The following is a 13,894-nucleotide window of genomic DNA, read 5'->3' on the forward strand; positions in this document are numbered from 1 at the left end:
CAGAGGGGCGCTTGCCGGGCCTTAAGCCGAGGCGAGCCGTACCCCCGCGGTCGAGGCGCGATGGAGTCGGCGGTGGAGGACTTGATGCCCCGCTTCTTACCTGTGAAACCCTGTGACCTGGCGGAAGACTTTGACCCCTCCGTGCCGCCTCGGACGCCCCAGGAATACTTGAAACGGGTCCAGTGAGTGGCTCGGCTACATGCCTAGGAGCGAAGTCGCGTTCCCCCTCCCCCATTCAAGCCTGGGGCGTGGGCGTGCTCCCCCAGCACCCCTCCCCCTCCCCGACGTGGCGGGGTGGGGCTGTGGCGGCTCAGGGGCGCCACCGCCGAGGCGCCACCTCCGCGGCCCAGGGGCGCCACCTCCCAGGCGCCACCTCCGTGGCCGGGGCGTCACCTCCGCGGCCGAGGCGCCACCTCCGCGGCCCAGGGGCGCCACCTCCCAGGCGCCACCTCCGCGGCCGGGGCGCCACCTCCCAGGCGCCACCTCCGCGGGCCGGGGCGCCACCTCCCACTGCGGAGGAGCTCCGGTTTGGTGGGGGGCGGGGGTGCTGCAGCTCTAACACCGCAAAGCCTTATTCCAATTCAAAATGCAAACGAGGGGACGGATTAATCCAAGAAAGGGAAAAAATGTTTTAAATTCTCATTAAAAAAAATTCCCTTGTAGGCTTGAAGCAGCACAATGTCCAGATGTTGTGGTGGCACACATTGACCCAAAGAAGTTGAAAAGGAAGCAAACAGTGAACATTTCAGTGAGTTTTATATAATGTATTTGGGGGGGCAAGCCAGTGGGGTTAAATGACTTGCCCAAGCCCACACAGCTAGGTAACTATTAAGTGTCTGAGGCCGGATTTGAACTCAGGTACTCCTGACTCTAGGGCTGGTGCTCTATCCACTTCTGCCACCTAGCTTCCCCTATGTAATGGATTATTAAACATTTTTTCCAGTTTAGTGGAAACTTGCCTCCCTTTAAAGATTGCACAGTTAAATATTAGAACTCTTTATGTGTTCATTTTGAAACCTGAAAAATAATTAAAGCCCCAGTATCTTCAGATATCACAATTCATCCTTGTGACTGTGTAGTTATCATAAGAAGCTTAAAATAATATCATTTTGAAGTCTCTACCATTGTAGTGCATAGGCTGATGTCAAGATTTAAAATGGGAGTCAAATCAAATCAAGCGTTTACCCACCCAAAGAAAGGTAAAAGCAATCCCCTGTTCTCAAGGTATTCACAGTTTTTAAATCCCTATTGTGCCATGATTTCTTCAGCTATAATATTTTTTAAGGCTTCCTTCCAGCGGTAAAAATGACATTTATTAAACCAAGTCCTTTGAGACAGGCTGGATCTAGAGTCAAGATGTAAATTCAAATCCTGCATAAGTAACCCTGGGCAAGTTACTTAAACTCTGTCTGCCTCAGTTTCTTATTTGTAAAATGAGACTATATTTAGCAAAAAACTAAATGCTAGCTATGGTTATTATTCTATCACTTTTGGTAACTAAACTTAGTTATAATTTTTTGAGACAGTATGAATGATTAATAAAATGACTAATATATTAATATGTATATATATTTTTTTTTCCAATAGTTCCAGGTAATACAGGTAGGCAAGGTAGGTAAGTGTTAACTTACCTTTGGTACATACCCCTGTTTTTTCTTAGGATTGGAGATCTAGACATGCAAGAGACCTCAAAGACATCTTCATACCTCTCTCCTTTTACAGATAAGGAAATTGAGGCCCAGAGAAGTTATGTGATTCTTAAGTTTAGTGCCTTTTCTACTTCCACACTGAAGAGAGCAGCTTTGAGAGCAACTTTAAAAGTGTTACAGAAACATTGTGCTCTGGTCTGCAATGGAAATTTGTATAATTCTGAGAGCAGGGCTTAAATACATTTTTGTGTGTATATTATTTTTTAAATTTCTTTTTTTTAAATCTTGGGTAGCTATTTTAAGGATAGTTCTTTATTTAACAAATATTTATTTAGTACCTCATTTGAGTAATCTACTTGAACTAGGCATAGATACAGAAATAAAACATAATCTCTGCTTTTCAGGATGCTTTATAGTCATATTTGCAGTAGACACAGTCAAGTAAGAAGCTTTTCTCCCAAAAAAATAAGCCAGTTTTGGGACTTAAACTTTTGTTCTATTACAATTATATGCTGTAGTATAAGTCAGCAAATTTACATTTCCTATTGCCATGTAATGTATGGAAGTAGTGACTCATAATAATTTACAGAAGAAACCTGAGTTCTAGAAAAAGCATTCACTGGAATCAGAAGGCTACTTATTATCTGTTAGACTTTGGACATTTCTGAGAGCTATTTTCTTAGCTAAAAAGAGGTTAGACCTCATGATCTCTAAGATCCCTTTCAGCTATATAATAAGGTAAGAGACTTTTTAACTTAAACTTTATATGGAGGTAAAGTATATATATCATGAGCCTTGATCTTTGTAATCAATATTATAAATACGAGGGGGGGGGGGGGTTAGGTTTTTGCAAGGCAAATGGGGTTAAGTGGCTGGCCACCAGCTAGGTAATTAGTAAGTGTCTGAGGCCAGATTTGAACTCAGGTACTCTTGACTCCAGAGCTGGTGCTTTATCCACCTAGCCGCCCCATAAATAGACTTTTAATTTTAAAATAGCTCTTAAGCATTTGCTATGTGTGCAAATCACTGTGGTAAGCACTAAGAGAATAAAGACAAAAAATAGTCTATTACATTTTTAGTGAATGTTTTTTAAATGGAAAATTTTATTAGTAGGCATTGTACAGAATTTGATCAAAAAGCTATTTGGTTACATAATTTCTCTGTTTAACTGAATGTCTTCTTATATAACTATGTCATTTTATTAGTAACAACCCCATACCCCCAAAGTATCTTAAGATAAACTCTTGTCACATTAAAACAAGTTTCTTATTTTCTTTTCTGAGTAATTACTTCATATTCCACATTAATATGTCCATGATATTTTTAATCCAGTATACTCTATACATTCTTTTAAAAAGGTAGTAGTAGACAATAGTGAGTTAGCATGCTGATCTGTTCTGTTAAATTAGGGGCATTTTATTTCAAGTAGTTTTCTATTTGTGTGAATGATTTCCATATTCCATCAGAATAATAGACTAATGAAAGTTTTAGGAAGTTTTTTTTTTAACTTGATCTATGATTTCTTATTATAGGGCAATCCTGGGTGAGAAATTACCCTTATCAATATAGGTATGTGCCTGAGGATACTAAGAAATTAAGTCATTTGCTCCAAGTCACACAACCAGTTTGTGTCAGAAACAAGACTTGAACCTGGATCTTTCTGACCAAGCCAGCTCTCTTTCCACCAAAGTGCACTATAAATTTACAGCTTACTAAGTAATAGGTTAACATTTAAAGTCATTTTCAATCTATTGAAAATTTAGGAGGGTGTGGAGGGGGGAGGGAGTTATGTTACTTTTCAAGGGGTCATGTAGTTTAGTCAATCTCTTCTTCAAAGTGAGCTTCACTATTTGAGGGACTTGGGCCTTTTTTAAGTGTCTTTTACTATTTTCAGTCAGTGACTGTCATCCAAAGACCAGCCAAGCTAGCCAAGTTTGCTCATCACAAAATTGGCTACCAGATAACCCCACTTGGGTCTTGAGGGTTTTTTCTTTTCTGTACTATAACAATTAATTGTTGTTTGTCCTTGGTTCTGAAAGAAGACTATGACATGCAATTGAATTGGATTTGAGTGAGGGGGTGCTGTGCTAAGTCCCCAGCCTCACTTTCTCCTTCAGAGATATCTGGGTCCAGTGACCAGATAATGAATCAAGATAACACAAAATGGCCCCAGATGTGAGACAGGGTTCAGTGACTAGTTCCAGGATCCATTGCTAGTAAGTGTCAGATGTCTGAGACCAGAGTTGAACTTGGCTTAGTTAATAACTTGAAATATTTATTTAGGCACTATAGTGGATAAAGTGCTGCATTTGAAAGTCAGAGGTCAAGGGTTCAAATCTTAGCCTGTCCTCTTACAAAGTACCTGACTTTGGAAAAGTCACTTGATCTTTCTGATCTTTAGTTTCTTTAGCTGTAAAATAAGCGACTTCTATTAGATGAATTACTGTTTCACATTCCATTTATGATTCTATCTTAATTATTTTTCCTTCTTAGATAATAACTATAGCTAGATGTGTGTAAATCTATATAGCTATACATACCTGTATATAGATAGATAATTGTAGATCTATGTCTTTCAATGATACCTGCAAACATGCCCCTGGCTTCTCCTTCCTCAACCTGCATTTGATCCTACCATCATCCATGCTGTCTCTCTGTCTCTCTCTCTCTCTCTCTCTCTCTCTCTCTCACTTTTTTAGGTTTTTGCAAGGCAAATGGGGTTAAGTGGCTTGCCCAAGGCCATACAGCTAGGTAATTATTAAGTGTCTGAGACTGGATTTGAACCCAGGTACTCCTGACTCCAGGCCTGGTGTTTTATCCACTTCAATACCTAGCCACCCCCTCCTTCTTCTTTATATGTAATCATCTACATTCAATTCTTCCACTTTTCTTTCACTCTCTTCTAAATCCTATGCAATCTAACTTCCAACTTTATCAAGTCAGTTAAAACTGCCCTCTCCAAAGTTATTAGTGATCTCTGAATTGCCAAATTTAATTTCATTTTTCTCAGTCCTGATTTTTCTTGAAAACATTGACACTGTTCACCTTTTTTTCTGGAATATCTCTCCTCAAGGTTTTCATGACACTGTTGTTTTCCTGGTTCCCCTTCAGTCTGAACACTCCTTAGTTTCCTTGACTGGTTCTTGTCGTGCCCGCCAACCTTATCTCCTAAAACTCTCCTAAGTTCTCCCCTTTTTTCACTCTGTAATATTTTAGTTAAGTGATCTAATCAGCTCCCATGGGTTCAGTTACCATCTTTATACAGATTGTTCTCATATCTATAACTCTAGTCTTTCTCCAGAATTAGTCCTACATCACTCTTTGTTACGTTTTCAATTGATTATCTGATAGCACCCCAGTTTCAGCATGTCCAACACAACTCAAACTTTTGCACCTTTTGAATTTTTCTATTACAATACTATCCTTCCAAGTCACCCAGGCTAATCTCATTCCACATATCTAATTTTATTATTTCTATCTTTATAACATCTCATATATGCCCTGTCTTGCTACTCTTAATACCTAGTTCTACCCTCTTCATCTCTCACTTCAACTACTGTAATTAGCCTTGTAACTGGTCTTCTTAAGTCTACTCCCACTCTAATCTATCTCTCATTCAGCTATCTAGGTGATTTTTTTTCTAAAAAATGGGTCTGAGAATGTCATCCTCCCCTTCCTTCCTTCTCTTCCCCCTCCCTGTCACACTATGTACACCCTGTTACCATCAGGGTCAAATATAAATTCTTCTTAGTCATTTAAAGTTCTTTATGATGTTGCCAATATCTTTTTTCCCAGGCTTGTTCTTCCAGTTACACAGGCCTGTTTGGCACTTCTCAAAGTGATATTTTTGCTTCTATCCTTCAGTATTACTTGCACTTTTCCTCTCCTGCTTCCTTCCCACCCCCCCACCCCCGCCGTGTTAGGGATACGCTGTTCATCACCTACCTGTACACTGGATTTCCATGACTTCCTTTAAGACTCAGCTCATCCTACTTTCTGTAGACCTTTTCAGTTTCTTCCCCCCAAACCCCCCCCCCCCCCAACCTGCCTCTTTTCCTCTCAGGTTACCTTCTACCTGCAAATTGTCTGTGTTTGTGTGTGTGTGTGTGTGTGTGTGTGTGTCATTATTTAAATGAAGATTCCTCCATTTGAATTTTGAGGGCAGGAAGTATTCTTAGCTTTCTTTGTATCTGTAGCATTTACCACAGTGTTTGGCACATGATAAACACTTATTTGGGGGGGGAGGAAAAGTATTTTGTTGGGTTTTTTTTTAACATTTTAACATTTGTTTTCCAATTATACAATAGTAATATATACCCATCATTTTTTGCAAGGCTCTGAATTCTACAATTTTTCCTCCCTCCCTCCCCCCCACAGAAGGCTGTCTGACAGTCTCAATTTGTTTCCATGCCATACATTGATGTAAATTGAATGTTATAAGAGTAAACATAAGAATAAACATACCTCCCCCCCCCCCCCAAGAAGATGAGAAACTTCAAGAAAAGAGAGAAAGAGAGAAAAAAAAATTGTACTTCAGTTTGTGTTCAGATTTCAATGGCTCTTGTCTCTGGGGTGAGTTGCTTTCTTTATCCTAAGTCCACCAGAGAAGTTGCTTCAATATTTTTTGACCACAGTTGCTATTACTAGCTGTACCTCCACTCTGTTTCTCCCCACTCTCATTTATTCTATTCTCTCTCTCCTTTCATCATGGCCCTGTCCAAAAGTGTGTTGAATCTGAGTACCCTCTCTCACAATCTTCCCTCTCTTCTATCACCTATTTCCCCCTTCCCTCCCCCCATTCCCCCTTATCCTGTTTCTTTCCTCCCATTCTTCTCCAGGGCAAGACAGATTTCCTCACCCTATTAAGTGTGTATGTAATTTCCTCCCTGAGCCATTTCCAATGAGAATGAAGGCTCACTCATTCCCCCTTGCCTTCCCCACCTCCACTCCACTGAAAAAGCTTTTTCTTGACTCTTATGTAAAATCTCTCAGCTTCTTCATCTCCTTTTCCTTCCTTCCAGTACTTTCCCCCATCACCCATTGACTGTCCCTTTACCACATCATGCCATTATGTTTTGCTCCTTCCTATGTCCTGTCTATATATGCTCCTTCTAAACAGTTCTTGTAAATGAGAAAGTTCATATCAGTTATCAATATCTTCTTCCCATGCAGGAATACAAACAGTTCAACATAATCAAGTTCCTCATAGTTAGTCCCTCTCTTCCACTCTGGTTCACCAGAGTCCTTTACTTGGAGATCAAACTTTCTGTTCAGCTTTGGTCATCTCAACAGGAAAATTTGAAAGTCCCGTTTCATTGAAAGTACATCTTTTCACCTGAAAGATGTTAAGTTTTGCTGGGTAGTTAATTCTTAGTTGTAAACCAAGATCTTTTGCCTTCCAGAATATCATATTCCAATCCCTACAAGCTCTTAATGTAGATGCTGCCAGATCCTGTGTAATCCTGACTATGGAGCTTCAGTAGTTGAATTGTCTGTTTCGGGTAGCTTTTAGAATTTTCTCTTTGATTTGGGAGTTTGGGAATTTGGCTATAATATTCCTGGAAGTTTTTCTTTTGGGATCTCTTTCAGGGAATGACCAGTGAATTCTCTCAATTTCTATTTTACCCTCAGTTTCTAGGATCTTAGGGCAATTTTACTGTATTATTTTTTAAATTTATTTTTATTAAAGATATTATTTGAGTTTTATAATTTTCCCTCCAATCTTGCTTCCCTCCCCCCACCCCACCCCCCATGGAAAGCACTCTGTCAGTCTTTACTTTGCACTGTATTATTTCTTAAAAAATGAAGTCTAGGCTTTTCTCCTGGTCATGGCTTTCAGATAGCCCAATAATTTTAAAATTATTTCTTCTGGATCTATTTTCGAGGTTGGTTGTTTTTTTCCAATGAGATATTTCACATTTTCTTCTAATTTTTGGCTTTTTTGGAAGAGTTTTATTCCTGCTTTCTTGCAAAGTCATCAGCTTTCTCTAGTTCCATTCTGCATTTGAAGGAGTTATTTTCTTCAGAGAGCTTTTTTATCTCCTTTTCCAGTTGACCAATTCTGCTTTTTAAGGCATTCTTGTCCTCATTTGCCTTTTGTTTTGCTTTTTCCATTAGGCCTAAACTGGTTTTTAACATACTATTTTCTTCAGTATTTTTTGTATATCTTTCACCATGCTTTTGATTTGGTTTTCATGATTTTTCTGCATTTCTCCTCCCAATTTTTCTTTCACCTCCCATTGCTTTTTTTTTTTTAGGTTTTTGCTAGGCAAGTGGGGTTAAGTGGCTTGCCTAGGTAATTATTAAGTGTCTGAAGCAGGATTTGAACTCAGGTACTCCTGACTCCAGGGCCAGTATTCTATCCACTGTGCCACCTAACCGCCCCTTTAATTACTTTTCAAAATCTTTTTTGAACTCATCCACAGTCTGAGCCCATTTTCTATTTCTCTTGGAGCTTTTGGATAAGAAAGCTTCAGTTTGTTGTCATCTGAGTATGTGTTTTGGTCTTCCATGGAACTAAAGTAATTCTCTATGGTCAGATTCTTCTTTTTCTATTGTTTATTCATTTCCTCAGCCCAAGACTAATTTACAGCACTTCCAAGGTTTGGGGGTTGTTGTTTTTTGGGACACCCCACTGGGACCTTTATTCCTCTAAGGTCTTATGCACTCTAGCCTGTGCTTTCATATGTAGGTAACCACAGCACTACCCTCTGCCCTGGGGCTATAAGGAGAGATCCAGCTTGGTTATTTAGTATGGAAGCCCAAACTGCAATATGTGAGTGTAGGCAAACAGCAGAGCCCTACCCCAGGGAGAGCAAAGAAATCTGCAGACTTCCCTTACAATCTCTTGGGGTGCAGGCTGCTTTCTCCAGATTCTCACTGCAGGTTCTGCAGCTGGTGCTCCTTACTCCACACTCATTCTGGTGGAGCAGAGTTCTTTTACTGCCCCTTCAAGCTGTTGCAGATGATCTCTGGGCTGGGCTGTGCCACAGCTTTTTTTTTTTTTCCCAACCCTCTGTCCTGGTGAAACACACATTTCCTGCAAAATTTCTAAGTTATCTTGGACTGGGAAAATGTATCACTCAATCTTTCTGTGGGTTCTGCCCCTCTAAATTTTGGCTAGAGCCATCCTTTGTTTTTTGGGGGGTTTGGGGTGTCAGAGTTCTCAGGAAATGCTGCCTTCACGCCACCATCTTGGCTCCTTTTCCTCCCCCACACACACACACACTTATTGACTAACTTGTAATGTTCTTGGAGTTATCACATTCTTGTTATAACATTACTGGTATAACATTTTTGAACATATTTTTTAGCTTTCAGGATGCCAGCCTGCTCCTGAAGGATATTCTCCAACACTTAAATGGCAGCAGCAGCAAGTGGCACAATTTTCAGTTGTTCGCCAGGTAATTCTAGCTAATTGCCCAAGTAACCCCCCCCCCCAGATTTAGTTCTTCTTTACTTAGAAAAATAGAATTCATGACTTTTAAGGTTGTTTTATTTATAAATTAGGTACTAAATTGTTATAGAATTTTGAGACATTATAAGCTATGTAATTTGTTATATATAATGTCATATAGTATTGTATATGTTATCATATGATATTGTATATAATATGATATAAAATATAGTATGAAATATGCAAACAAGTTTTACTGCTAATTAATTAGTATTCTTCCTCCCTCCTCAAATTATCTTGGATTTACTTATCTCTCTGAACATTCTATATCCTAGTAGAATACAGATGCTGACAGCAAAAAATGTTTTTGTTTTGTTTCCTCATGTGGCTTACAGACGCAGTAGTCACCTAACAAATACTGATTTTAATAGTGTTTTTGTAAAACTTGATTTTTAAAAAATTTATATGTGGTCATTTCCCTCCTATGTACTTACTCTGTTTGAATGGCATTATATAAATTAAAATGCAAATTTTAAATTCTTCTTTTTAGAGTGTGAACAAACATAGAAATCACTGGAAATCACAACATTTGGATAGCAATGTCACCATGGTATGTGATTCTACCAGTATTCACTTATTATAACTTAATCTCTATTTATTACGAACCTTGAAAAATAATTAACTTTTTTGTAGTTTTGCTTCTTTAATTTTTTTATTTTTTTTAAGAAAGATTTTATTTACTTTGAGTCTTACAATTTTTCCCCCGCTCTTGCTTCCCTCACCCCACCCCCCACAGAAGCCATTCTGTTGGTCTTTCATTGGTTCCATGGTATACATTGATCTCAGTTGAATGTGATGACAGAGAGGTCATATCCTTAAGGAAGAAACATAAAGTATGATAGTAAAATTACATAATAATATAACGTGTTTTTTTTTTCTAATTTGATAGTAATCGTCTCTGGTCTTCATTCAAATTCCATAATTCTTTCTCTGGATACAGATGGTATTCTCCATTGCAGATAGCCCAAAATTGTCCCTGGTTGTTGCATTGAAGGGATGAGCAAGTCCATCAAGGTTGATCATCACCTTCAGTTTGCTGTTAGAGTATACAATGTTTTTCTGGTTCTTCTCATCTCACTCAGCATCAGTTCCTACAGATCTTTCCAGGTTTCCCTGAATTCCCATTCCTCCTGGTTTCTAATAGAACAATAGAGTTCCATGACATACATATACCACAGTTTGTTAAGCTATTTCCCAATGGAAGGATATTCACTTAATTTCAAATTTTTTGCCACTACAAACAGGGCTGCTATAAATATTTTTGTACAAGTGATGTTTTTACTCTTTTTAATAATCTCTTCAGGGTGTAGATCCAGTAGTGGTATTGCTGAGTCAAAGGAGATACACATTTTTTGTTGCCCTTTGGGCATAATCCCAAATTGCTCTCCAGAAAGGTTGGATGAGTTCACAGCTCCACCAACAATGTATTAGTGTCATGGGGCGGCTAGGTGGTGCAGTGGATAAAGCACCAGCCCTGGAGTCAGGAGTACCTGGGTTCAAATCCGGTCTCAGACACTTAATAATCACCTAACTGTGTGGCCTTGGGCAAGACACCTAACCCCATTTGCCTTGCAAAAACCTAAAAAGGGAAAAAAACCCAATGTATTAGTGTCCCAGATTTCCCACATCCCTTCCAACATTGATCATTGTCATTTCTGGTCATATTGACCAGTCTGAGAGGTGTGAGATGGTATCTCAGAGATACTTTAATTTGCATTTCTCTAATAAAGAATGATTTGGGGCAATTTTTCATATGACTATGGATTGCTTTGATTTCTTCAGTCATAAATTGCCTTTGTATATCCTTTGACCATTTGTCAATTGGGGAATGGCTTGTTTAACTTTTACAAAATTTTCACTCTCTTCTTTTACATACCATTGTCATTCTTTGTCTATAAATTGCAAACATCAGTAATCTGAAAAAATAAAGAATCAGTGATGTGTAGTATAATATTTTAATCCATGACATTTTTTTCCCTCAATCTAACATTTTTAAATCTTAAGGTTGATAGGTCTTTCCTCATATTTATGGACTCAAATTTTGCCATTATGAGATACGAAATCATCTCTAGAATTTAAAGAATGCTTAAAATAAGATTCTTAGTTTTTCCTATTGAGTGTATTTTTTAAAATTTCATTAATAGTGCCATAAAGAAATCCAGTTGTTCTAACAAGTACCTTTGTGAAGCTTAGCATGTAGATTAGAAAGAGGCACTTCCCAAACCTTCTAACCTAAACAGCATCCAATGCTTTTCAATATATGCCTCGTATTTGTAGAAGGACAGAATGAAGCAAGAAGTTTGAGAGGCTTCAGTGAAGGAAACTTAAGTATTGACATCTCACTTTGACTATAAGAAATGAGTTTTTGTAATTTTCAATCGATTTTACAATAAAGTCTGTTTTGTAAAATTCTGAAAGTTATTAGTGTGCCCAGTAATTTGCTAAAAGTAAAATTTTTTCCAATCTTTCAGCCAAAATCTGAAGATGAAGAAGGCTGGAAAAAATTTTGTCTAGGGGAAAGGTTATATGCTGAAGTGTCTGTTGCAAGAGCAACAGGTGAAAATCCAGGAATAGACTATGTGCAGGTAGGTGACGTGTTTATGATGGCAAAATCATGATCACCTTAATTTCTGTTTTGTTTTCTAAACAAGAACACTTTTATTTATAATTTTATACATGTAAAAATAAGTTTTAACATTCATTTTTAAAACTTTTGAGTTCCGAATTCTCTCCCTTCTTCTCACCCTACTTCCCTCATTGAGATAGCAAGTTATTTGATTGAGGTTAAAAATGTGTAGTCATGCAAAACATTTCCATAAGCCATGTTGTAAAAGTAAACATAGGATTCCCCTCCCTCCCCCCAAAAGAAAGAAAAAGAAATCTCAAGAGAAATAGAGTTTAAAAAAAAGGATGCTTCAGTCTGTATTCAGACACCATCAGTCCTCTCTTTGAGGAAAGATAATATTCTTTATAAGTCCTTCAAGCTGAGAAAAATTTATTCATTCACAGCTGATCATCCTGCAATATTGCTATTACTTTGAATATAGTACATTTACCATTGCATCTGTTCATGTCATTCCAAGTTTTACTGAGAGTTTCCTCCAGTGTATCATTTCTTATAGCAGAATAACATTCTATCATAATCATATACCACAGTTTGTTCGGCCATTCTCCAACTAATGGGCATCACCTCACTTTCCAATTCCAATTGCTACCAGAAAAAGAGCTGCTTCAAATATCCTTATGGGAGGGGGGGCTGTGTTTGTGTGTGTGTGTCTTTGTGTGTCTGTGTGTGTGTGTGTGTGTGTGTCTGTGTGTCTGTGTGTGTGTCTGTGTGTCTGTGTGTGTGTACACACAGAGAGAGAGAGAGAGAGAGAGACCCTTTTTCTTCCTGTTTTTCATCTTTTCTGGAATATGCATTGCTAGGTCAAAGAGTAGCATGGTTTAATAGCCCTTTGGACATATAAACAAGAACATGTGTTTTGTTTTTAAATTTAAGAAATTGCATAATGAGCTGCTTCCACGTATCATGAAGCTACAAGGTAGTTTAGTGAATAGAGCAAGCACTAGGCCTGTAGTCAGGAAAGATAGCTTCATGATCCTGGACAAGTAACTTAACCTTTATTTGCCCCAGTTTTCTCAACTGAAGAATGTGGATAATAACATCTACCTCCCAAGAATGTTGTGAGAATCAACTATTTTTCTCCTCCTCTGCCATCAGTTACTGACAGTAACTGAAATGATTAATTCCTAATAGTAACAGGGGGCATTCATATAATCGTACTTATTTTTTCTGTTGTTTTCTCCTTACAATATTCCTGAAAAGTTTATAGGGTGACTTATGATGGAATTCTTGTTTGTTTAAAACAAAAGGAAACTATCATAGAATGATTAAGTAACAAGACTTGGTTAAACAGTATTGTTAACAGAAGGAACTAAAAAATAAGAACTAATGCTTTTTTTTTCATCGTATTGTCTTCTACTTATTTTCAAGCTTATTTATTAAAGCATCAAATTCAGATCCACATAAGTCAGTGTGACTATGGCATTTAAAAAGTATCATTTAGTATTTGTCCTTTCTCACATATTTCACAACTCCTTAGAATCAGAATTATGGAAGAAGTCTTAAAGACCATCTTGCCCAAAATAATCCATGACAGGATGTTTTAATTCTATTCTGACATGCCTTTATATGTTATTGTAGATTTGAGTTATTATAAATCCAAGGAATAATATTGTAAATGATTGACCTATTAACAGGAAATAAATGGAAGTATTTTCTCTGTGCCTAAACACTGTTGATAAATACAAAAAAGTATAAAGTATATTCCCTTCTCAAAAATATATTTGGGGAAACAAGCTTAATTTAGGAGAAACAATTAGACAATAGTTATGTTATAGAGTAGATGTAATTGAATGCTTGTTTGAAAAATTAAGGTAGATGAAACAAAATTGCTTACTACTAGAACAACTATTTGGAAAAACAAGACAAGCAATTCTATTTCTTTTAACATTTAATTAAGCTATTGACGTATAGCAGGGTCATGACTTGCCCAGGATTATAGATCAAGTTTTAGTGGTAAAGCCATGACTAGATCCCTTATTTTCTGATTTGTAATCTTATTCTTTCCGCTTTGAGTTGGGTTACCATAATCAGCGCTCTGTGTTTAGTAAAGTTAGTCCATCAAAAGAACATTAAAACATTTAAAAACCATTGTGTTTTTATGAAATTATTTATTACAATGCACATAAATAAAAAAACTATTTTAAGAAAGTCACTTTGCTAGTA

General features: G+C 37.6%; 1 protein-coding gene across 2 annotated transcripts in view; it reads left to right on the plus strand.

Moving 5' to 3' along the window:
* The window catches only part of GEMIN2 (gem nuclear organelle associated protein 2), a 27,151-nt gene continuing 13,257 nt past the window's right edge, over positions 1-13,894 (plus strand). For both annotated transcript variants that reach the window (XM_074213422.1, XM_074213423.1), the window contains exons 1-5: positions 1-182; positions 664-748; positions 8,963-9,052; positions 9,596-9,655; positions 11,577-11,690. In XM_074213422.1, the coding sequence (XP_074069523.1) occupies positions 61-182; positions 664-748; positions 8,963-9,052; positions 9,596-9,655; positions 11,577-11,690 (471 nt within the window). In that variant the 5' untranslated portion in view covers positions 1-60. The remainder of the gene's footprint in view (positions 183-663; positions 749-8,962; positions 9,053-9,595; positions 9,656-11,576; positions 11,691-13,894) is intronic.

Source organism: Macrotis lagotis, chromosome 1, assembly GCF_037893015.1.
Source record: "Macrotis lagotis isolate mMagLag1 chromosome 1, bilby.v1.9.chrom.fasta, whole genome shotgun sequence".
In the NCBI taxonomy this organism is placed as follows: Eukaryota; Metazoa; Chordata; class Mammalia; order Peramelemorphia; family Peramelidae; genus Macrotis; species Macrotis lagotis.